Below are 22,751 nucleotides of genomic sequence, written 5' to 3' on the forward strand. Positions count from 1 at the left end.
AGAGACTTGTACAGTTTGGTTGAAGCATGTGATCTTTAATGATGACAGAACACAATTTAACATCAGGTTTAAAAAAAACGCCAATATCACCTGCTTGCTACATGTTAATGACACTGCAGCTTCTTTTATGCACTGTAGACATTTCTACTTGAACATGCAAGCTCAACCCATCTCAGAAATGCTTTAAAAGCCTTTGTGTGTACATTAAGACTATATATTAACAATAGTAATAAATAATTCTCTTAAAACATCCAGCCTTGTAACAGTACTTAATTGGTGCGTTTAGGTGCATACCCCATCATTGTATATTTACAGTGCACACAAAACTGGTGCACTGTAAAATAATTCCTATTTTAAGTCCTATTTTATCCATTTCCCTGCCTTGATTGTTATATCGGTATCTTAAGCCAATAAAACTAAAGCATGAGTTTCTGTTCAACATCCCCAAACACTAAGGGTGCTCTAGGAAAAACAATTCTAAACAATCTAGGACTCTAATTCATTTGCTCCAGTTGTTCCACTGTGTCCCGGAGGTCCTCTACCACGATGTCCACATCTTCCCGTGATGTCCCTCGACCCACACTAATCCTCAGAGCATTGATTGCTACATGGTACGGGATTCCACAGTTCAGCAGAATATGTGAAGGCCTGCAAAAACATGTGATTTTATTTTAGGTTTAACGTTCAGTACATCTACAGTTCTGTGTTTTTATCTCTAGATGTATATTTATTTGAAAACTACAGACCTTACTGAACTGACATATCTCATCTTTTGCATCTATCTCAACAAGAAATAAAGAACTTTACAGCATTTCAAAATTTGGTTATCAGAAAAACAAAAACAAAGTTAACTTGGCAAATACTGTAGACAATGCTGGAATTAAGATTAGGATAGAGAAAAAGAGAATTAAGATACCTCTTTGATTAGACAACTAATGGAATTATTTAATGTAAATACTCGGCGTGTTTAACAGAGCTCAAGGGTTGTGCATGTCCTTCTACTATGCACAAGCCAACTCAGATTGTTATCCGCTAGCCAGTTTAGCACTAAATTACTTCATTCTGACCTTACTCACAAGTTCAAGAGATTACCTGTGTAATTAAAGCTTTAGTTAGGTGCTATATAACGTTATTACTATGACATTATTACAGTTTAACACCTAATTCAGAAGTCATATGTTACGTCTTATGTGATAGTGTAGATTGGGTTGTTTGCATGTTAGAGACTCACTGATCTCCGTGGTCTGAGTGACAGGCAGCGCCCACGCTGGCCAGTAACCTCCTACATGTGGACAGCACGCTGCGGCCTACGACACAGCCAGGGACAGATCAATTATTTAATGCAGCTATTTTGTTTTACAAATGGCTGAGGTCAGGACCCGAGCCAGCACACGTGACATGAAAATCTTACATTTCATTAATGGACCATCTTTTGAATTAATTTCATTTATAAATGTTCCAGAAAAAGAAATGATGGGTCACTTAAACCTGTAGGGATAATCAAGAACATCCTAAAAGCCCAGTAAATGGTTAAAAATATTGCTGTTTATTGGCCCATGGATTGGATTTTAGCTACAAAATAACAGAATATGAGTGTGAATGCAACAGATAATGTAGAAATGTAAGGATTGATATTCACCATATAGTCCTTGTCCCAGAATAGACATGTTGCACGTGTTGGGCAGTGTGTCTGTTCCATGGAAATGACTGTTAAAACGAAGCTTCTCTTTTCCAAACACATTCTAGATAAAGAATAAGGTTATTTCAACAACATACCTTTTAAAAATCTACTCATCTTTATCTGTTACTGCAAAGAGCCCATTAAAGAATAAGAACTGACACAGACTAATAGGACTGACCAGCAGCCTCTGCTCCAGGTAAAGTCTGATATCCAACAGATGAGACTCATCTTTCACCAGGTTTGCTGTCACCAATTCTGCAGCCTTTGCAAAGATGAGAAGCACAGTCACTTAATACTCTGAAACCAAATTAGAGGAAAAAGTAATATATGTATATCTACAAGAACAATGCTGAAACAAACTTCTTACCTTCCCAAGACCGGCAATCATTGCTGTGTTCTCAGTCCTAAAAAAGAAAGTTAGGAACAATATCAATTTCAGAGTCAGTGCATCAAGCTTATTTATTTATTTACTAGTTCAAAGGGTTAGCATTGCCACACTACACTTATACCGCAATGCCAGCTAATAAAGCCATGCAATACCCTGGTCTAAAGTTGCGCTCCTGTCCTCCGCCAAAGAGCAAAGGGTAAAGAGGGGTCATCGTTCCTGGACCTTTCACAAACAAGGCACCAATTCGTGGAGCATAAAACTGCAAAACGTGTAAGACAGGTTATCAGTCTGGAATCAGGTTCATGTGGTCGCCTGCTTGTTTTTGCAAATGGTAAAACCATGATGTACAAAATACACGAATAAGCATAATGTCTATAATCTACATCTATAAATTCTTATTCTTGCTTAGCATCACAAATCACAAAATAGTTACCAACTGGAAAGTTCCAAAAATACTGGTTGGTTTAATGAAGACTGTTGTGCTGACTTCATAAGCCTATTTTATGTTCTTACTATTATTTTAAAATTTGTTTAGGACATTTAAACATTTTTTACACAGTTAAAAATTATTCCTCTAAGGAAAATCATCATCATCATGATTATTATTATTATTATTATTATTATTATTATTATTATTATTATTATTATTATTATTATTATTATTATTATTACTATCCAATCAGCACTGTTTACCTTGTGTCCCACTATTGTAAGATAATCCACACCCAGATCTTGGGCATCCACACGGATCTTCCCGATGGCCTGCGCTGCGTCCGTGTGCAGCAGAATCCTGGGAGAAGACGATGATCTTTTTGCTGCCTTCAACCTCTGACAAATCTCCCTGATTGGCTTAATTACAACAGAATTTATGTACGGTCATTTCCATCCATTATTACATTTTTTAGCGCATTATTATTTCATTCTCGACTTAAGTAGTGTATAAAAGGAATATATATATATCATTTCCTATATTTCATGGCATAACAAAAAATAAGCTTTAAATAAATGATAATTTATCTACATATTCTTCATTTCCCTTCTTTCAGATTCTTAACAATAATAACGCTTTACCATAATAACACCTGTCTCATTGTTGGCCAGCATGACTGACACCAGGCATGTGGAAGGACGGACTGCTGCCATCACGTCCTCTACCTCTACTCGGCCAGTTACTCTGGAAACAGGCAGGAACGTGACATCTACAAGATGAATCCAGACAAGCACACCTCAAATAGTTTAGCATGGAATAAAAATGTGTCAGTCATTTATCAAGACAATTTATTAATTCCACAAGTGATGCTTTATCCTGGCCGGGGTCATGCAGGATCCAAAGCTCATAGCAGTACATTGTGCACCCACATTCACATACTCGTTCGCACCTAGTGGTGATTTTGAGTCACCAATACACATATCAGCCCAGAGGAACCCCACAGCGACAAGGGGAGAATATATGAACTCTGCACAGACACTAAGCCAAGGCCAGGATAGAGCATATAATGGTGCTCTATCAAAATATTTCCAATGAAATATAATAATAGTTCATTTACACAACAGTATATATGTTTCAGTCATACAGAGGATTGCCTGGGTTGTGTCATCATTACCTGCCTTGTCCATTTTTACCAGGTGTTCAGCCACGAGTTTGACAGAATCATGCTCCACATTGGATGTAATGATGTGAGGACGGATACTTTTGCCATTAAGATGATAATTTTCCCCCCGTCCACCGTCAGCCGACCTGCTCTTCCAGAAGTGTTCCAGGGCCGAGTGAAACACCATGTTGTTAGCCTAAAAAATCAGGAAAATGAGTAAGGACATGCATTGCTAGTTTTTAGAGACTAAAGTACAGACGTAAAAAATCCAGGTGTCAAAATATATGCAGTGTAAATAATCAGTACAGGACCAAGCCATGTGATTAAAGTATTAATACGAACAATTATCAATTAAAGTATTGATAAGAACATTCCAGTTCATTTGGGTGGAAGGAACAAAGTCAAATTGAAATTGAAGTATGAAAAAAAAAGGAATTATGAGTTGTAAAAGCATTTTTAACTTTATGGACCTTTTAGACAAGATACTACAGGTTTATATACACCTAGGCTAAAAGATTCAAACTCACTTTCATGTCACTATACATTCCCTGTTCTAGGTCAGTTGTCCACTACTCTGGCTGTGTGTTCACTGCTGTGTGTGCACACTTTGGATGGGTTAAATGAAGAGAACGAATTCTGAGTATGGGTCACCATAGCTGTATGTCACGTCACTTCATTTCTTTATATCCATAAGAAGTGATAAACTGAGTTAGTATTTGGTTGCATTTCATTTTAATTGCTCGAGTTGAATCAAATGCTTAGGAAAACTTTCAACAATCTTCTAACATTACATTGAATTTTCTCCTTCCCTCCTAACAAATTTTCTCTAGGATTCAGATCAGGGCTTTGTGATAGCTACAGTACTCCAAACATATTGCTGTCTTTATAACAGGTAACTTCATTTTGTTACAGCTATAGAGGTATGCTTATTGTAACTGTCCTGCTAGAAGACCTAGTTGCAAACAACTTTGAACTTTTTGGTTGATGTATTGAGGAGTTGTTTCAGCATTTCTAGATAAACTGTCTTCCTAAAGAATGATGCTGTCTGTTTTTGAAAAGATTGTTCCATTTTTTTTAAATCACATTCTTGAGGTATGGGTTTCTTCCTTCTTTTCATGCCATGGCAATGTAGGCCTCTCTTTATGGTAGATGTACATACATTGGTACCTGATGCCACCTATTCTTCTGATGTTGTCTTACAGTTCAGTTGAACTTTTTGGACAACAGTCATCCCTGTAAATATGCTAATGGTACCTACAGTTGTTTGGATTGCTACTAAAGAGAAACTGGACAACAGGATTTTCCTGAGGTCTTGGCTGTGTTCATTGGATTTTCCCAACCGCCACAGGTATATTCCCATTAACTTGTAATTATGACATTAGGCTAATCAGAAGCTTTTACATGTGATTACTTCAATATCTTCCAGATATTTTTATGAAATTTTTTTTTATTTAAAACTGGAAATTTGTCATAGTGAATTAAAGCTGAAATAACGTCTTTAACAGATTGTTACCTTAGATGTACTGACTTGCAAAAAGAAATGTGTAATAGCATAGAGTGGATTTGTGAAGAACTGAGGTTTAATATATTTATCTATGCAACTATACTATACTAATATCTATAATATTTTATGCCGACAAGACTGAAAAATAAAATCTTTAATAAGCTTCTGAAGTTGAACATAATCCAAGATCTAAATTACAGCAAGTTCTCACCTCAGTGCCACCTGATGTAAATATGATGTCCGTTGCCTTTCCTCCAACCATCCTAGCGACACTCTCTCGTGACTGGTTAATGATATCTTTGGCTTTCAGTCCTGGCAAGCAGAGTAATATGAGTATGAGTACATCTGGTCTATCAGAGATGCACTGTATGAGAGCAGGCTGAGAACACACCTGGCAGGTACATGCTGCTGGGGTTTCCCCAAGCTTCATTTAAAGCTTCAGTGACCACACTGACCACCTCAGGATCAACTGGAGTAGTGGCATTGTAGTCCATATAGATTCTAATTGAATGGTAAAACATTAATCTCGAGAGTTGTGTTCTACCACATGTGATTCAATATCAGAATCATCGTGTCAAGACAAGGAAGTAATAGTAATAACAATTCAATTAATGAGAAAAAAAAATTTATATTGCAGTTTTCATACATTTAAAATGCAGTTCAAAATGCTCATGTGACATAAAAATACAATATAAAATATGCAAATAATAGATTAATTATGTAATAAATAACAGCAGCACCAGTCAGAAGTGTATAATGAGTAAAAGAACAATGATTATAATAAAAACTAATAATATAAAAGTAACACAACCTGCCAGTTAATGGCAAATAATAAAATAATATTTTATTATATAATTATAAAAAATATGTTTGTTGTCATTATGATATCCTCTGAAAATACAGCCCATGCCTAGAATGTTGTTTTAATTTTGACACTATTCGTAAGCAAAACAGTAACGAAGATACACAAAGCCACAAGTACACCTTCGATCGATCAACACAAAAATAATATAGATCGTTCTTCAATATAGAGCTATATTTCATAGTGAGTCTTTCTCTCACCTAGTCAAGGTAGGACTAATCACATGCTCCACATGCTTATGGTGATGGTCCAAATCCACAACTGTCTTGTCCTGTGGACACTGAGCCAGATTATCTGAGGATCCAGCCTTGTCACACATTGTCTAATAATAAAAAAGAAAGAAAGAAAGAAAGAATTGGAAAAAAAATACTAAATAAATTATATATATATATATATATATATATATATATATATATATATATATATATATATAAACACAGATATTATCCTATAGACCACAGACAACGCATTGTGTAAAATAAGCACGTTACTGGAGATGTTCTAACCCACTAAGAAGCTACTGACATCCTTTCATTAATCGTTTTCTGTACAATGAACATTCACACTTTAATTCTATGCTGTATATCCGACCAACACGTGTGAGCTCAGCCCATCCTCACACATTAAACATTCACCGCGAGCCGCTTATTTTACAATGAATTAACTCAAGTACAGTCAGCTATAAAAATGACATTCGCTTACTAGAAGACTTGTATCGCGTTAATGATTTACCGACATCCTTTCTGATAGATAGACCCTAAACAGGAAGTACAGCAACCCAGACTCCTCCCACTGGGGGGGTGCTTACGTCACTACGGGTGCTAGTGTTTTTACCACGTGTCCCATCTTATCAAACTGTAGCGTGCTTTTATCCTTTTACACGCGCATTTACATAAAACAATACAATATGTTAGTTTGTCTACTTATTGCTGATACTTTATTATAAATGGCTCCAGAATAAAACTGTAATTGAGGTTAAAAAATATATATAAAATGGGGCATGTAGTAGCCTAGTGGCTAAATGTTAGGCTGCCACTCAGAAGGTTGTGAGTTCGAATCCCATGTCCACCAAGCTGTATAAAAAATTAGATAATGTAAGGCACTCTGGATAAGGGTGTCTGCCAAATGCTGGAAATGTAATAAAATGTGCAGAAAATCTTCTTAAGACATCTAGATAAAGAGGTTAAACCAGTAGAAGTCAGATTATTGAATCAATGAAATTTAATACAACGTGAAGTTCGATTTATTCTGCGTGGTATAACGATATATCTGATATTATAAGGGTGTATAAAGGGTGTATAAACCCACCTTAGTCTGACAGCTACCTAGATTAAATTGGTAAATCATCTTAACAAGCTGTAAAATGATGTTAGAAATCACTCACATGTTCATTGAGCAATTCAGACAAGTAATAAGGAAAACAACTCACCAGCTGGTAAAGGTCTGCCAGCTCGACAGGATCACCCTGTGTTATAGTAACTGGTCAGACAATATGGATTTTTCAAACAGGATGTGTAATACAGAAGTTGAGGAAAAGCTTTTAAATCAGTATCCTAAAACAAGTCATGAATAATAGCAGTCTGTGTGAGCTTCAGGAAATGAAATAATGAGACTGTAAACTGCACTATGGACTGAAATCCCAAATGTTTAACTAGGTAAAACATAGTACCATTTCGTCCACTGACACTTCCACCTCTGTAACAACTAGACTATAATGTGTTTAATACAACTAGTCCAGCGGGGTACTAGATGAAATTTCCATTAGGTATACATATACTCATGATTAAGTATGATAATGTTTCAGTAATTATATTAATTGATATTCACAAGCACCTATATATTATAGCCACTGTTCTGTTTATACAAACACCTTGAGTCCTTTTTTCCCCAGTATTTTTTTATGTCTCTGTACAATTCCTTTAGGCCTTGATGCCTAGGCCATGTGGGTAATGTCAATCTGTGCCATCAGTTGTTTCCCTGAGATAAGTCTGTGTGCTGACGTATAGAAATGATTTCAGTTGGTGCCATCTTTACAGCATCCTGGTAGACATGAATATGCCATATACAGTCATGGGGCAAATAAACCTCATTTAGTTTAGTGTTTTTATTCATCTGTGCCAAATAACTATGTCTCTGAGGCCATAGTTGATCTTTTCTGGTTTCTATAATGCAGACACACACCTGAGTGCTTCAGAAACTATATACACCAACAGGTTGACATACAGTATATGCGCACACACACATACACACACACACACACACACACACACACACACACACACACACACACACACACACACACACACACACACACACTGTACATGGACTTGTAATATTGTGCCCCTCTTTTAACGGCATTATCCAGGAACTTCCTTTTCTGTTCATTATTTCCTTTATTTCCTGTGTTAGCAGAAAAGCCTTGGCTTCTTCAGTTTCTGCTGTCAAAAACTCAAAGCTATGAGATTACTCCTGATTTAAGTTTTTAATACTGAGCATACAAGAGTTCATACTGGTATAAATATAACTAGATGTGGTAAATGGTCATCAATAAAGAACACATTCCAAACTATGTCTAAAAACAGGAACAAAGATGCCTCCTGTCACTCTGTTATTTAATCTATTATCGCTCTGCCACGTCCTGTGATCTGATATCTGAGCCGTTACTTCCACATGTCTATTAAATGCTATTAAATAACTATAAATGCAATTGCCTGAAAAACGCATGGATAAATGCAAAGAAATGCAAAAATATTAAATCATTTTCTTGCTAAACTCCTTTACAGATAACAGTAAAAAAGGTTAGAATAATACATAGACACCTTTTATAGTGTTGCATAAGTTCCACATTTATTTTATATCAGACAACATGTTAAGGTGTAGGCTACGCAAACATTTGGACTCATAACTCAAACACTCACAAGACACATAGAACTACTGCCCATTTAAGATGGTACCAATGGGTTACAGCTGCATATTACACCATTCACAGCAATCATGTTTACTGTATATACAATGCAAAATAGAACCAAGAAGATAGAAAAATGTCAGTGAATGGAATTTGTGCATATGATGAAAATGGAAGTACACAAAGAAATCTTGTTGATGAAGAGAGCCTATCGTTTGTTGGTTTTGTTTTCTTTTTATTTGCTCATGGAGGCTGCTGTATGTAAGCTCTGTGATGGTGAATGACTGAGAATTATAATTTCATGCCTGTTGGTCATTCAGTGCCACAGGCTAGCTAGAAGGTGCATGATTTCATCCATCACACTTTCAACAACATTCTCAAAGAGATGAACAGACAAAAGACAACTGCGTACATGCAAACACTGCTAAACAATATGAGTGATTTTTCATTTTCCTTCGGATATGTGCAGACACAAATGTAAAGCTTTAGAAATGGATCAGAAGATTCATCCGCAATCTGGAACACTTGAGCACAGTTGTTTAGATATGTACAGTAGGCAGTTTGACAATCTTTTCATGCAAAACTAGGCATACTTATTCAGATGATGTTCATTGCAAACAGCACACACAGTACCTATCTATATTGAACTGTGCATATACCAACAACAGCATTCTGATAGGTCATTACTTTGTGTGGTTTCAGTGACTGGTCAATTTCACGGAAGAAAAATAATAAACAAAAATTAATGGCCATTATACATCAACACACATTTCTCCGGACCATAATATCTTTTAGATAATCTATGTCTTGACATTACTAAGCATGCTCTGGAGGTTTGCTGGCCTCAGACATGCTCCTATCCACCCTTCTGTGTATGGAGAACTCTGGAAAAAACCACATCGCAATCCATCTGGCTTAGTCTTAATAAACAAGGAAAGATGGGATCAGTTCCAAGTTATCATCATAGTAACAAAAGCACTTTTTCTTGTGCTGATAAACATAGCGTGAAAAAAACATCAAAAAGGTAAAGGTTAACTTTCATGGAAAAAGCAGGTGAGCATGACCAATCACAAAAGCACAATTCAGTGGCGTGTAACATTCCTGTAAATTTCTGATAACCAGCACATTCAAAAGCACAGTGTGGATTTGCCCTTGCACACAAATAGTGGCATTTTGCTAACAACACAGATACAAGCTGTTTGCTCTTCTCATTAAACATTAAGCCGACAGTCATATCACACAGTAACCAATGATGAGACTTTAGTTATTAAACCCACAGTATGAGCGCCCTTAAAATGCGCACTGCAGCCTCTAAGCTTGCAGTCTCCACTACAATATTTTGTAAATGGAGGAACTGTAAGGTAACATGATGTTTGAAAAAGGATGATTTATATGAGCATCACAAAACACAGTAGGTCTGTTTTCATGTGCAGATTTGTTGACCGGTGTGAACAAAAAAAAACGAAAAAAGAATTCCAGAGAATCCAGCTCGGTCAAATCATCAAGTAGCAGCCAAAACACTTAGTAGCTGTTCAAACAAGTAGATCAGCTTCTTTCACTTTCTTAATATTTTTCAGCTGTCTACATTATGCATGGAGCAGAGACTAGCTACAGGACTAAAGACATTAGATGAGAAGAGGAGAATTTTCATAACATTTGATAGATTTTTTTATTTTATTTAATCATTCTGATCTGGTTGGTATTAAAAATGATTGGACAGAGAAGTATGTGTTTACTAAAAAAATGATGGATGTATCTTAAAACTATCTCAACGAGTCCATGATGCTAATCAAAAGTCCAACATACAACAAACATAATCACTTTGATTAGTCTTATTTATATCCATAACGGTTGTTGCCTTTTGTTTGTGTTAGTTGCTGGCCCAAGCAAGGATTTTTTGTCTCTGTCTCTGTTTTGGCAGCTTCTAGCTGGTCAGACCAAGCTGGATTTTTTTTAGCAGGTACTCTATGAGAGAAGTAGACATACCAGATCAATCACAAGATATGCTTACAAAATAACTTGGATATAACAAGTGCACATCATGAAAACTCAACCTCCAATATATCAATGCTGGAGCATGGGGAGAGGTTAGATTAATGAGCTGACATGATTTAGGAGACCTGAAGAATGAAAGCAGCAAATGAGAATGTAAAAACATGTAAAGTTAGTAAAATCATATAACATATATCATTAAAAACCTGCAGTTTATGATTTTACAGACTTTTGTCTTTAACTGGTCAGGGTCGTAAGCCTTTCTCTGTTTCACAACTGGATATTTTCAGAAGGCTCTTTCTCGCTTTAACAACTAATAAATAAAACATTCAGGTGATCTACAGATAGTAGCAGCCATCACAGCATTAAATCCTATTCCCTGTCTCTCTCCTAAAGCATTCTGTGGGTCGAAGAGGGAGAGTCACTCGATACAGAGGAAATAAGTTAGTAAAACACATTGGGGAAAGTGCCATTTGCAGATAACTGCATTAAACTTCATCAAAATATTGTCAATAAATACACAACCAAATAAATAAATGCATGTTAAATAAATATCTAACTTGAATAGATTTTAATATAAACTTCAAAGTAAATCAACCAAAGATAAGATCTTTAGGGATAAGTTCATTTTAAGAAAATATTAAACTGGATTATGATACAATTTAGACTCAAACATAACCGTCCATCTCTTCTTTTTTTTTTTTTTTTTTTTTTTGCTTTTTTTTTTTTGCTTTTTTTTTTTACACACAATTATGAGAAAGCTTCGAGAGCAAAGTTTAATTTTTCTCATTGCAGGGACCTTTTTCTGTCATATTATATAAATATTCTATGAAGACTATCCAAAACCTGCACTAGAGCTGAACCTGAAAGAATCTGTCTAAGAAGTTCAAATTGCTCACTACCATTCTATACGTATGTAAAATAGGTCATGCTATTTTGACCTACTATTTAGTATGATCATTTAGGATACAGCCTCCTTAATAAGTGTCAGTAAAGCTGAAATGTGAAGCTGATAATAAAGTTGTTATTGGCTGACTTAAATACTGACCGGAGTCACCTGAAAAGAATAACACAGTAAGGTCATATGACTGAGACATTTCTATATTGACCATCAACTTTATTTTTTGTTATTCATCTTAATAAATCTGATTAAAATGGTTTTCCCATGATCTGGAAGTGTCAGAATTGTTTTTCCTTCCATTGCGGAGTGTTGGAGCTTTTTTGTAAGATTATATAAGCATCTAAAATGAAGCTACGCAAATGCTTCTAATCTCAATTACCACACTGATCCGAAACATAGTGGCCTTAGATTCTTAGGAGGGTTACGGATTGAACATCCAGGTCCTGGTAGACACACGGCATGGTGAGCCTTTAGTACACAGGTGCTTAGTGCTAGATAGGGTGAGTGCAGGTACACACAGGAAGGGTGGATTGTGACAGACTTTAGATACAGGACTGGGCACAGGAACAGTGGACTCTATTTACAGGGATAGTCTTTGTTTATGGGCTCTGTTGACCTTGTCCTCTCAAAGCCTCATCTGCGCTGCTCTTCTTCTGGAGAGTTTGGACCTGCGACAAGAAGATGATCAATATAATGACATGATTATTATGACACATCTATTAGCACATAAGGAGTCACTTCCTGGCTTTGTTTTATGTACCTGATGGAGCCAGCAAGGAGAGGATTAAATGCATACAGCCAGTCATGCATCTCTTTGTCATTGCCGGCTTGCAGAAGTATCCCACGATGCTCTGTGCACACAGCGAATGTATAGGGAGTCTGCAACAGAATCATATGATACTTATGAAAGTCACAGAAAATAGAACAATTCACATTTGTCCTCTACAACCTCTACATAGAAATATAAGATTAAAAATATGTAAGGATGATGTATGTATGTAAGCAACAATATACATCAATTTGTGCAATGTACATACTGTATGCGTGTGTGTTTGTGCTTGTGTGTGTGTCTGTTTGTGCTTGTGTACAGGTGAAATTAATTTACCTTCAGCATGGCCTGCTGGTCCTCACTGTACTCCACTTGTGCAGAGGACAGGTTAAGGATGGCTCTCTCTACTGTGTCTTTCTCTGAGTTGTAGATGTAGACGTACGGCCGGCGCACCACCACATAACGTTTCACCCAGCCATTAGTGTGCGGCTCCAGGAAGTGCAGAAAGCCCTTTTTCGAAACTATTGGGCTGTGAGAGAAAAAATAGGAGATAATAAAAAATAACACAGATGCCTCTTAATGATTAACAAACAATAGTAAAGAAAGCTTTACTAGAGATTTGTATTTGATAAATACAATACATTCATTTATTACTAGACTTAAATTGCTGGGGTGTCCAGTTTCTATGTACGTTCTCGGTATGTTAAAGATCACATAGGAAGTGAGCACATTAATATAAACCTGAATATGAGTAAAGCCAATGATATTGTCAGAACTGCTATTATCAGTTAGTTAACAAATCTTAATCTAGAAAAAGATTGTATCACTGATCTTTTGTAATTTAACCATTTTCTACTATAAAATTTTGCTTTCACTCAGTGAAAGTAAACACTGAATCTGTTTATCCTTCTTTGCACTTTGTCATCAGTATTAATCAGTCACATCAGCATTTCACAATTTTGTGATTGTAGAAATGAATGCAAAATCAAATGCAAGCAAACACCACAATATTTGAAGGACCTTGAATTTTTAAGAATTACTGAATATTTTCTGTTGATTTGGGTGCAATGTGTGATGTCATTACAAGGCACATTGAGTCAAAGCTCTCTTTAATTTATGCATGTGGAACTGGGGTACAGATGTCATAGAGAGTAATTACATAAGTCTTCACTGGTGATTGTTTAAAGAAAGAATCCTGTGCCTGTCATTTTACTGATTCGTGTAGAAAAAAAAGCTTTTGGCAAAAAGCACAAAAAAGTTTTTTCTGCAACAATCACAAAACAATTTGTGAAATCCTGGATATTCAGATTAAGGGCTAAAAAACAGACCTGACACGGATCTCCTGAATGTCAGGGACAAATGTGTGGGTCCTTGATTTGGACTCTGGAGCTCCATTGGGGGACTTCTTGCCCTCTTCCTCAGATGTAGAGCCTCGGTTGGGACTCACAGCACGGGATCGAGGAACTGGGGGTCTGCACACATGAGTTTACACAAACAGAATAAAACAAACCAGTAAGAAAATGACATCCTATTTACTATTAGCTATTTACTAATTACTCATTTGGGCTAGAACCACTAGTTCCAGTGCAAAGATATCTTGATGCTAGAATGACGCTAAATGCTAAAATACTGTACAAGTGTTTATCGTATGCTTCCAGCTGTTTGGGTAACAGTTTGGGGAAGCTCACATATTGGTGTGAGGGTCAGGTGTCCACATACCTTTGGCCAAATCCTGTATCTGCTGCAACATTCACTTTGTATTTATAATTGGGACAGTATTAGATATTAGATAAAGATATTCAGCTAGATTATAGCTAACTGTTAAGGCTCTGGGTTGTTGATTGAAGCACTGCCATGCTGCCACGGGCCCTATAACCCTCCCTGCTCTAGGGGTGCTCTATCATAGTTGCCCTTGCACTCCGACCCCAAACTCGTCACTTGAGATATGCAAAGAAAAGCATCCCACTGTGCTGTAATGTACAGTATATGTGTCAATAATAAAGGCTTTCATGCCCCCAATTCATTCATTCATTCAATCATTATATAGTTTGAGCTAGGTTACAGTGACCGATAAGGTAATTAGAATAGTAGTGTGTAGAGAGCCATGGTCCTTACACAATATACTGATTCACAACCTAGGAAGCTACGGAGCTAAGTGAGACAAACGGTATAACTTTAAGTATAATAACGGTATAACTCAAAATATTTATGTGGATGAGCGATTAAATTTTTTTATGTAGAATGAAGAATTTTGATCCTTTTAACACCAAGTAATAGGTGGCCAGATGCCACACAAGAAACTCACTGGTTAATGTCACAGATTTTGGACACTACTTTAGAAGTGATACTTATATATAAAGATACTGTACTAATGCATCATTCTCAACAGCATATACAGATTATCATCTCCCTAGTTTAAACTTTGATAATCCTGACCTGAGCTCAGTGTTGCTGCTGTAGCGTCCCTCCACCAGTGAGGGACAAGTGGAGGAGGGTGTGAGTGTGTTGATGTCAGAGACAGAGGTAGAATCTCTCATCAGTGTTACAGACATCTCACTCAGCTGAAATAGAAAGATATACCATGAACACTCATACGAAATCATACAAGACAGTCAAGTTGAGGATGTAAAAAGCACAGGCAAAATTAAAACTTCAAATAAGTGTACTGTTGCTTGTTAACAGCTCACCTTGCTCTCACTGGCACTCACACACACATGACTATAGTCTCTGTTGAAAGTGTGAGTAAGCAAACGCAAACACTGAAAAGAGTGAAGATACAATACAGCTTATTAGTGTAGATCTGCAATCATAGCACAATAGGTTCATATCTTTAAAAGTAAAATGAATAACAATGAGGGTATTTTATAAATTCTTCACCTTGGCTGCAAGCTTGCGCTGCCTCTCATTGGTTATTTCATGCCCAGGGTCAGCGTCAGGGTCATGACCCTGTCCCAGGTGTTTAGAGGGGGAGGAGAATTCGGTCAGATCTTCACACACACAGGACAGCGGCATCTCCTGGCCCAACAGCAGGGTGGACTCGAGCTTCTCCCTCAGGAGGAGATAATGCCTGGTTTTCTCCACCTGCAGCACCACAAGTGTACAGAGAATGAAACCTTAAACCTGTACTGCATATTAGACATTGTTTTAATCTGAAACAAAAAAAAACTCCCTTAAAGTGTTAAAATCCAAGGTGTTTGGAAATAGATACAAAACATTGATTGGATTCATTCATTCATTCTTCCAAATGACTGCTTTATCTTGGTCAGGGAACACTGGAGCTGTGAGGGGCAACTACACAGTCCACACCAAATATAATGGAATGATATTTATGTTTCATATAAAAAAAAAATGGATGAGATGACAGATCCAATATTCAGCTTTTAAATCCTGACATTTACATGTACAGTAGATGTGTTAAACATTCAGATGTTCTGAATACAGACATAGATCTGAATGTCTATATGTTTTAGTTTAATTTAGTTTGAGCACTGGGCTTCACCTGAAGTCTGTACCAGATAATCATAAAAATTATCTCGTCTATGAGAGAAAAGCAAGCCATGTTGAAGCTGAGAAAAGAGGGAAAATCTATCGGAGCCATTGCACAAGGAAAAGAAAGAAAACAATGGTATAGTAACACCCAGACAAATAGGTCAGCCAAGAAAAACAACCGCAGTTGATGACAGAAACATTTTGAGAACTGTAATGAAAAACATAATCAATCACATCCCCAACAACCTTCACATGGCATGTGAAGGCATCACAATCCACCACTGGAGGAAGACTTCCAGAATCCATACCAAGAAATGCAAATAAGTGATCAGCAACAAGAAATGGAAGGCCACAAATATATATAAAAATGTCACAAAAGTTGTGTAAATAAGATTAAATCACCAAAGTGATGGAAGGCCAAAGTGTGGAGAAATATTTTATCTGCTCATGATCTAAAATATACAAACTCATTGGTCAAGCACAGTGGAGGTAGTGCAATGGCTCGAGGTCGTATGGCTGCCTCTAGAACATACTCACTAATCTGTATTGATGATGTAATTCATGATGGTAGAAGCAGAATTAATTCAAAAGTTTTCATTCTGTATGTATATTTGCAAAGAAATGCACTCAAACAAATTGGGGAAAGCTTCATCATACAGTAAGACAATGATCCAAAACACACTGTCAATTCAACAAAAACTTTAGCTGGGGAATAAGACTGGCCTAGTGAATCATCATGACCTTAACCAAACTGAGCAGCAATTCACCTCCAGAATAGGAGATAGAAGGGAGAAACCCCTGAAACGAGCTGCAAAGAAGCTGCAGTTTAAAACTTATGATGCCGTTTTTGCATGTAAGTGATATGCAGCCAATAGTGATCTGTTCCAATAGTTTTAAATTAAAAATTGTGTCATGGTGTGTAGTGTCATGTACCTCCTGCAGGAGGCTGAGCTTCTCCAGCTCCCACTGATGGTCCAGGATGAGGCTGTCACTGCGGGGCCTCCATCCAGCCAAATTCTCCTCCCCTCGCACATACGCCACAGATGTGTCTAACACCCGCCTACGCCTCCGCTGCATCCCTACAAAACAACACAACTGTTTAATGAAACTATCTTCCGAGTTAATGCATTCAGTCACAGTCAGTATATGAAAACTGTAATGGCAAATTGTCCATAAAATTAAGATGGTATTATTTAAGAGGACTGGGTGAATTTCATAGCTTTAAATATTCCTGAATACTCTCACTGAACTGAAAATGGTTAAATTAGAGACCAGAGCACCACAGCTAAAGAGTCTGGAGCTTGGGTGATTCTAAGACTGCACTGGCTTGTTGACGATTTTATTTAAAATTATGAGCATTTGTCCATTATGACACAAGTAAGAATGTTCACCAATCACACACCAGACTAAAAACAAATAAAAATCAGTAAAGGCAGGTCACAGAAAGCAAAAGGATGTGGTACATAAAAGACATGCAAATTCCTTTAGATATTCCTTTTAACTTTATGTAAACTTTAACCTGTGACTTCACAAGCCTCAATCTTGTGAATTAGTAAAAAAAAAGTTCTGTAGCATCTTTGTTCTGTAAAAAATGGAGGGCTAATGTCACATCTGGTTTTGGCCATGATATGGCTGCCCTGGACTGCATTAACCATTTGCCTCATCAGACTGCTACAAATTACATGACCCTCTCACAAGCTCTAAAGATTGCACTCACCTGTTTTGTGTTCTCTCTCAATTAATGTCCCTGTATATGTCCTTAGTTTTCCCTGTTTATTTGCTAAACATCTGTGGTGTGCAGCATTTTGTGTGGTTGGCTCTTCACTATTTTTGTTTTGTCTTTGTCATCTTTTCTGTCATTAAAAGCCCATTTGCCTACATTTCCAGCATTCTGTGTCATGGTAATTATCATGTAGCAGCCACAGGGCTATAACATGTATAAGATTATATATATATAATCATCTGTTGTATATATACTTATAAAATCTTAAAATAGAATGAAAGGCTGTAGTTTTACCTGGGCTGCCTGCATCTGCCAGGTGACACAGACTGAGCTCATACACTCCAGTTATTCGGTTTCTACACAGAAGAAGAATAATATGCAAGAAACAGCACAAAAGCAAGAGTCAAAAGTCTGGTTTCAGTGAATGGTTAACAAAAACAAAGTTTCTTATGTTTTTCCTGAAAGGCTTGTGTGTGTGTGTGTGTGTGTGTGTGTGTGTGTGTGTGTGTGTGTGTGTGTGTGTGTGTGTGTGTGTGTGTGTGTGTGTGTGTGTGTGTGTGTGTGTGTGTGTGTGTGCGCACGTGTGTTTGTAAGGCAAGGTGTGTTTACCCTTCACATGGCCTTAGGCTCCCGCTGCTGAAGAGGTTCCTTATGGAGCGTGAGGCTGAGAGCTTTGCATCTCGGGAATAAAAAACCATGCTGAAGTCTTTGGTTATTACTGTAGGCTGTGTGCAGTTCTCCATCTAAGAGACAGAACATAATTTTAGACTTGTAACTTGAAGGCTGTTTTTTAAATCAGTGTGACATGGGTCATACAGGGCAAAAGCTTTCTATTAAACCACAACAGATGATAACTGCAATCTGAGATTCCAGTGTGTAATATTTTTTAAATGTATAGCAAAGCAAAATTGCTGCAGTAATCGTGGATATCCACTCATATAAATCAACTTATCTGGAGCACAGGATAATATTACCTCCAGGTAAGCAGACAAAGTCATATAGATTTTCTCCCCATATGGAGTCACTCGGTTCAGCAGGAGTGAGTTGTGCATGGAAGAATCCCAGGCAGCTTCAAAGCGATAGAATGTCCTAGACATTGCATCGTGGGAGATTTAGCATTATCATTGTTCCAGTCAAAATAAATTGCTTTAATAAGTATATAATTAAAGATAACTTAAAAACAAATATTAATATATCAGTAACTGAGGTACAACAAATATCAATCATTTCATGTACATTAATAAGCAGACATCTTAAAGCATTATTTTAAGATTGCTAAAGTGATTTCAAAAAGCCACCGATTACAGAAAATTAGCATTGCAGGATAAAAATGCCAAAATGAAAAATAATAATACACCAAACACTTAAGATTCTTCCTAAAGAACACAATTAGTAATATTATGAAAGATGGCAAAATTATTATGGAAAGAAATGATAACAAGAACTGATGAGGTGGGTGAATGTGGGACAATTATACCTAAAATCAATTCCCAAGGAAATGCTTTGTGCGGTAAAAAAAAAAAAATCTGAGGCAAAGGCAAGGCCATGGGCAAAGAGGCAAAGGCATAAGAAAGTTCTCATAAATGTCCCATAATGACATGAAAAATGTGTTATTTCTTATTGAAACTCCTCCCTACAAGTTGTAATCACGATAAAGACCTCTATATTGCCTCATATCTCTTCCTAATGGTCATTACAATACAAATTATTGATGGAAAAAAAACAGCCCATCCCAAAACATAATTTGTAACATAACTGTTAAGAATTTACTGCCCTGCTAGTATTCAATGTGTCTGAACTTCATGAGAAAGTATGAAATGAAAGCAGGATGGGTTGTGTCTCAAACAAAGACCTATTCCACCCTACTGATCCTCCACTCTGATTAATGTAAGTCTTGAACTTTCTGATAGGTTCGTTTCTATTTCTGGCCTTGTTCCATGTGTGCACTTATGGTACTTTAAAGGCAAGGGTGAGTAGCTGTGATGCCTAAAACAGATCAGGTAAGAAACAGACTTTAGGTTCATTTGCAATTTGATTTCATACTGTATATGAATAAATTAGACGTGCTCTTGAGGGGCATACAGTAATGAAATTGTAATGGATAAATAAATAAACAATTCACCTCAGCACAGAGAACACATCACTGTTATTCAATAAATCACTGTGTAAAACTATATAAAAATTAACTATTTTAAACTAAAAAAAAATATTTTAATACACTTTTTTGTGTTGCATCCACTATTTATTTCTCTTGTTTTGATTGTTTAAAACAAATCACACTTCTGTATCACTATAGCTTGTTCCTTTGGCTTAAATGATCAACTCTCATCTACAAAAACATGCAACAAAAAAAAACACATGGCATGCTTGGTTTACTGAATTGGCTGATTTGGCTGAATCGCTTCCTTACTGTAATCAAATTGCACCAGAGGTCCTTGTATTTTAAAATTACAGTTCACCTGGAATCTAATTGAGACTGCCTCACTCATAAACGCTTGCACCCGTTGCTTTTTTCCACACCTGAATATGATTGCCTCACATCTCTAAATGAACCACACAGTGGAGGCAAAACAATACTGACTGTATGTAGCACAAGTGAAGTCACCCTTAGATGAGTAATACTCTGGAACACAGCTGGACTGAGGAGGACAGAGAAGTGTGAGGCTGTTTCACTGAGGACATGGTGTTTTACATTGTAGGACAGAGAGAGGAGAAAAAAAGAGAGAATCTGGAGAGGACATTCTCAACTGTTACATGCCTATATACTTTTGTGCCCTCTCAGTCTCCTCGCTATTTTACAATTTATCCTCTCTTATCAGACCATCTAGCCTGTAAGTCATGCTCTTGGCAGGGTGTGCAAGGAACCCATCCTTTTTGGCTCCACATCCATCGAGGGCCTAAATGAGATTTGAGAATTGTTCAGTGCACAGGAGTGAGTTAGCTATGAAAGTGCTACCATTGAGGTAATGGTTTCATGGATTAGCTTTTAGTGCTCTGGCTCTGCAAACCCCACTAACAGCCAGGTGCTGCAGTTTTCTGTTGTCGCTAGTATTTAAATCACCATTTGAAGTGTGTGACAGGGTGTAGGGGTATAAACACTGCCTTCTGTGCTGTTGCCAGAGTCACAGCACAGATTTGATGAGAGTGCAATGGTACTTCTTATAAGCCCTGTTGGGCTTTTACTACCCACCTCCACCCATGGTGAGCACCACGCACTGGGCTTGGACTGGATTTGTTTTGCTCCATTTCCATGGTGCTTGTTTATTTGCTAGCACTGAGGGCTGGACAGATTGAAGTTTGTGGTGCTATTTAGTAAAGCAGGCAATCTCATTTATTCATTAATCTTTAGTAAAATGCTTTATACTGGTCAGAGTCACAATGGATCTGGAGCCTATCCTGGGAACGCTGACACTGAAGTTGGATTACACTCTAGATGGGGAAGTCCATTGAAAGGCACCATGCGTTCAGACACACACACCTACATCCAATTCAGTGTAGTTCCATATTCTACATACAGTAAATGCATATTTTGAGAGGGAAATCATAAGGGCAAGGGGAGAATATATGAAACCCTGGTTTAATAACCCACGATAAGGATTGAACTGGGGTTTCCTGGAGCTGTAAACCATGCATCATGCTCAAAATTAATAAATTTACTTCAGATGTTTTCACCTAGATAAGGTGGAAGGCATATCAGAGCATGATAAAAACTTGCACAGCACTGCCCACTAGTGGTGCAATAAAATACAGGACCATATTTGAATTTTTAAAAAAATAATAACAATTGGTGCATCCTGGAGTGTTGACCTTGCTCATGTTAATGACTGACTGTAATTTATGGACTTGGTTACACCATTAGGAACCAGAGCCAAGTATGGCAGCCTACATATGAAGTCATGAACCTGAAATGAGCCTGCATGAGCCTGCAATATGTGAGACCTGATTCTCAATTATGGCCCCACATAGCTGCACCTGTGTTTTACATCACAGCTTTGACATTTGTGGTGGAAATCTATCAGTGCTGTGGTAAAGACTTAATTAAATCATAAATTGCTACCCAAGAGATGTGTTCTAGATGTTCCAGAACAGTAAATTTTACATGGGTGGATCTGTGAAGAAATAGTGACTCATTATGAAATGACAGATCATCAAAAGGCAGCTTTTACCAATTGAATCCATGTTATGACAACATTTGAAGAGTCTGTGTGTGAAGAGTTCATTTCTGATATAAAATCAAATCAGAGCTGTGTTGTTTAGATATAGCCATGATTTTTGTAATAATAATAAAAAATCTCTACCACACCTCCTGCAAAGATCCAGGCAAGATGCAGCTCGTTCAAAGCGAAGCCATGCATTCCACAGCCAACTTAATGTCCCACACTATACTATGGCCGCATATACGCACACAAAAACATTTCCATAGGCTTATAAAGAAAATGTGGAAGAACAGAAAAACGGAATCGAAAAATGCTGAAGGATACAAAAAGCAGCAAGAGTGAAAAATGGAAAAATATAAAGTACAATGGAAAGTGATTCAAATAAGCCAAGAGAGAAGAAATATGTATAGATGAATCAGAGAATGAGAGGATAGGGATTGGAAAAACAATATACCTAGGCATGTCCGAATCAAGAAACTGTCTGTAAAAACACAAAATAACATTTTGTTAGTGGAGTTGAGGGCAGATGTGTCTGCGCAAGCATCATCCATGATGTTACTGGAGAAGGTTTGTTGTAGACACTTAACCGACTGTAGGGACACTATTACAGCAGCCATCTTGAAAATGGTTCACTGAACAGAACAGTACAGTCAGCACAACTGGCTAAGCCTCTGCATTAGTGTCCGGTTCTGTTTCCTTGCTTACTCCTTTGGTTGTGGTAAATGAGATTATGCCTGATGTAAGGATTGTGGTGTAAGGATTGTGGTTACACTGTAAGAGAGGTGGTT

The 22,751-nt window shown here is 37.1% G+C and overlaps 2 protein-coding genes across 21 annotated transcripts in view; both read right to left on the minus strand.

Annotated features, from left to right (window-relative positions):
• Positions 1-14: 14 nt before the first annotated feature.
• scly (selenocysteine lyase) lies at positions 15-7,627 on the minus strand. Of its 4 annotated transcripts, none has more exons than XM_027146341.2 (13): positions 7,457-7,627; positions 6,228-6,349; positions 5,557-5,666; positions 5,377-5,477; positions 3,674-3,857; positions 3,141-3,268; positions 2,763-2,918; positions 2,222-2,328; positions 2,049-2,085; positions 1,860-1,943; positions 1,640-1,742; positions 1,232-1,307; positions 15-648 (listed from the first exon to the last, which is right to left on the minus strand). In XM_027146341.2, exons 2-13 carry the CDS (start codon positions 6,344-6,346, stop codon positions 495-497), a joined length of 1,359 nt encoding a protein of 452 aa, XP_027002142.1. In that variant the 5' UTR covers positions 6,347-6,349; positions 7,457-7,627; the 3' UTR covers positions 15-494. The 4 variants fall into 4 exon arrangements, with proteins under 4 accessions (XP_027002142.1, XP_027002141.1, XP_027002140.1 ...); XM_027146340.2 differs by lacking the exon at positions 7,457-7,627 and adding an exon at positions 6,730-6,874; XM_027146339.2 differs by lacking the exon at positions 7,457-7,627 and adding an exon at positions 6,760-6,780.
• Positions 7,628-10,663: 3,036 nt separating this feature from the next.
• Positions 10,664-22,751, minus strand: part of kif1aa (kinesin family member 1Aa) — a 55,006-nt gene continuing 42,918 nt past the window's right edge. For 12 of the 17 annotated variants that reach the window (XM_047813932.1, XM_047813939.1, XM_047813948.1 and 9 more), the window contains 12 exons: positions 22,418-22,444; positions 18,781-18,895; positions 18,416-18,549; positions 18,101-18,162; positions 17,017-17,162; positions 15,472-15,675; positions 15,282-15,353; positions 15,031-15,155; positions 13,923-14,066; positions 12,931-13,123; positions 12,586-12,704; positions 10,664-12,493 (listed from right to left, as the gene is read on the minus strand). In XM_047813932.1, coding sequence (XP_047669888.1) covers positions 12,451-12,493; positions 12,586-12,704; positions 12,931-13,123; positions 13,923-14,066; positions 15,031-15,155; positions 15,282-15,353; positions 15,472-15,675; positions 17,017-17,162; positions 18,101-18,162; positions 18,416-18,549; positions 18,781-18,895; positions 22,418-22,444 — 1,384 coding nt within the window. In that variant the 3' untranslated portion in view covers positions 10,664-12,450. The remainder of the gene's footprint in view (positions 12,494-12,585; positions 12,705-12,930; positions 13,124-13,922; positions 14,067-15,030; positions 15,156-15,281; positions 15,354-15,471; positions 15,676-17,016; positions 17,163-18,100; positions 18,163-18,415; positions 18,550-18,780; positions 18,896-22,417; positions 22,445-22,751) is intronic. The other 5 variants (XM_047813937.1, XM_047813934.1, XM_047813947.1 and 2 more) reach the window with 1 other exon arrangement.

Source organism: Tachysurus fulvidraco, chromosome 5 (assembly GCF_022655615.1).
Source record: "Tachysurus fulvidraco isolate hzauxx_2018 chromosome 5, HZAU_PFXX_2.0, whole genome shotgun sequence".
Lineage (NCBI taxonomy): Eukaryota > Metazoa > Chordata > Actinopteri > Siluriformes > Bagridae > Tachysurus > Tachysurus fulvidraco.

Excerpts from the sequence above, each read along its gene's own strand:
- scly (XM_027146339.2), bottom strand. Across the intron at positions 1,944-2,048 it reads TGATTGCCGGTCTTGGGAAG|GCTGCAGAATTGGTGACAGC; the intron begins GTAAGAAGTTTG and ends ATCTTTGCAAAG. Across the intron at positions 1,308-1,639 it reads TCTGGGACAAGGACTATATG|GCCGCAGCGTGCTGTCCACA; the intron begins GTGAATATCAAT and ends GCTGTGTCGTAG.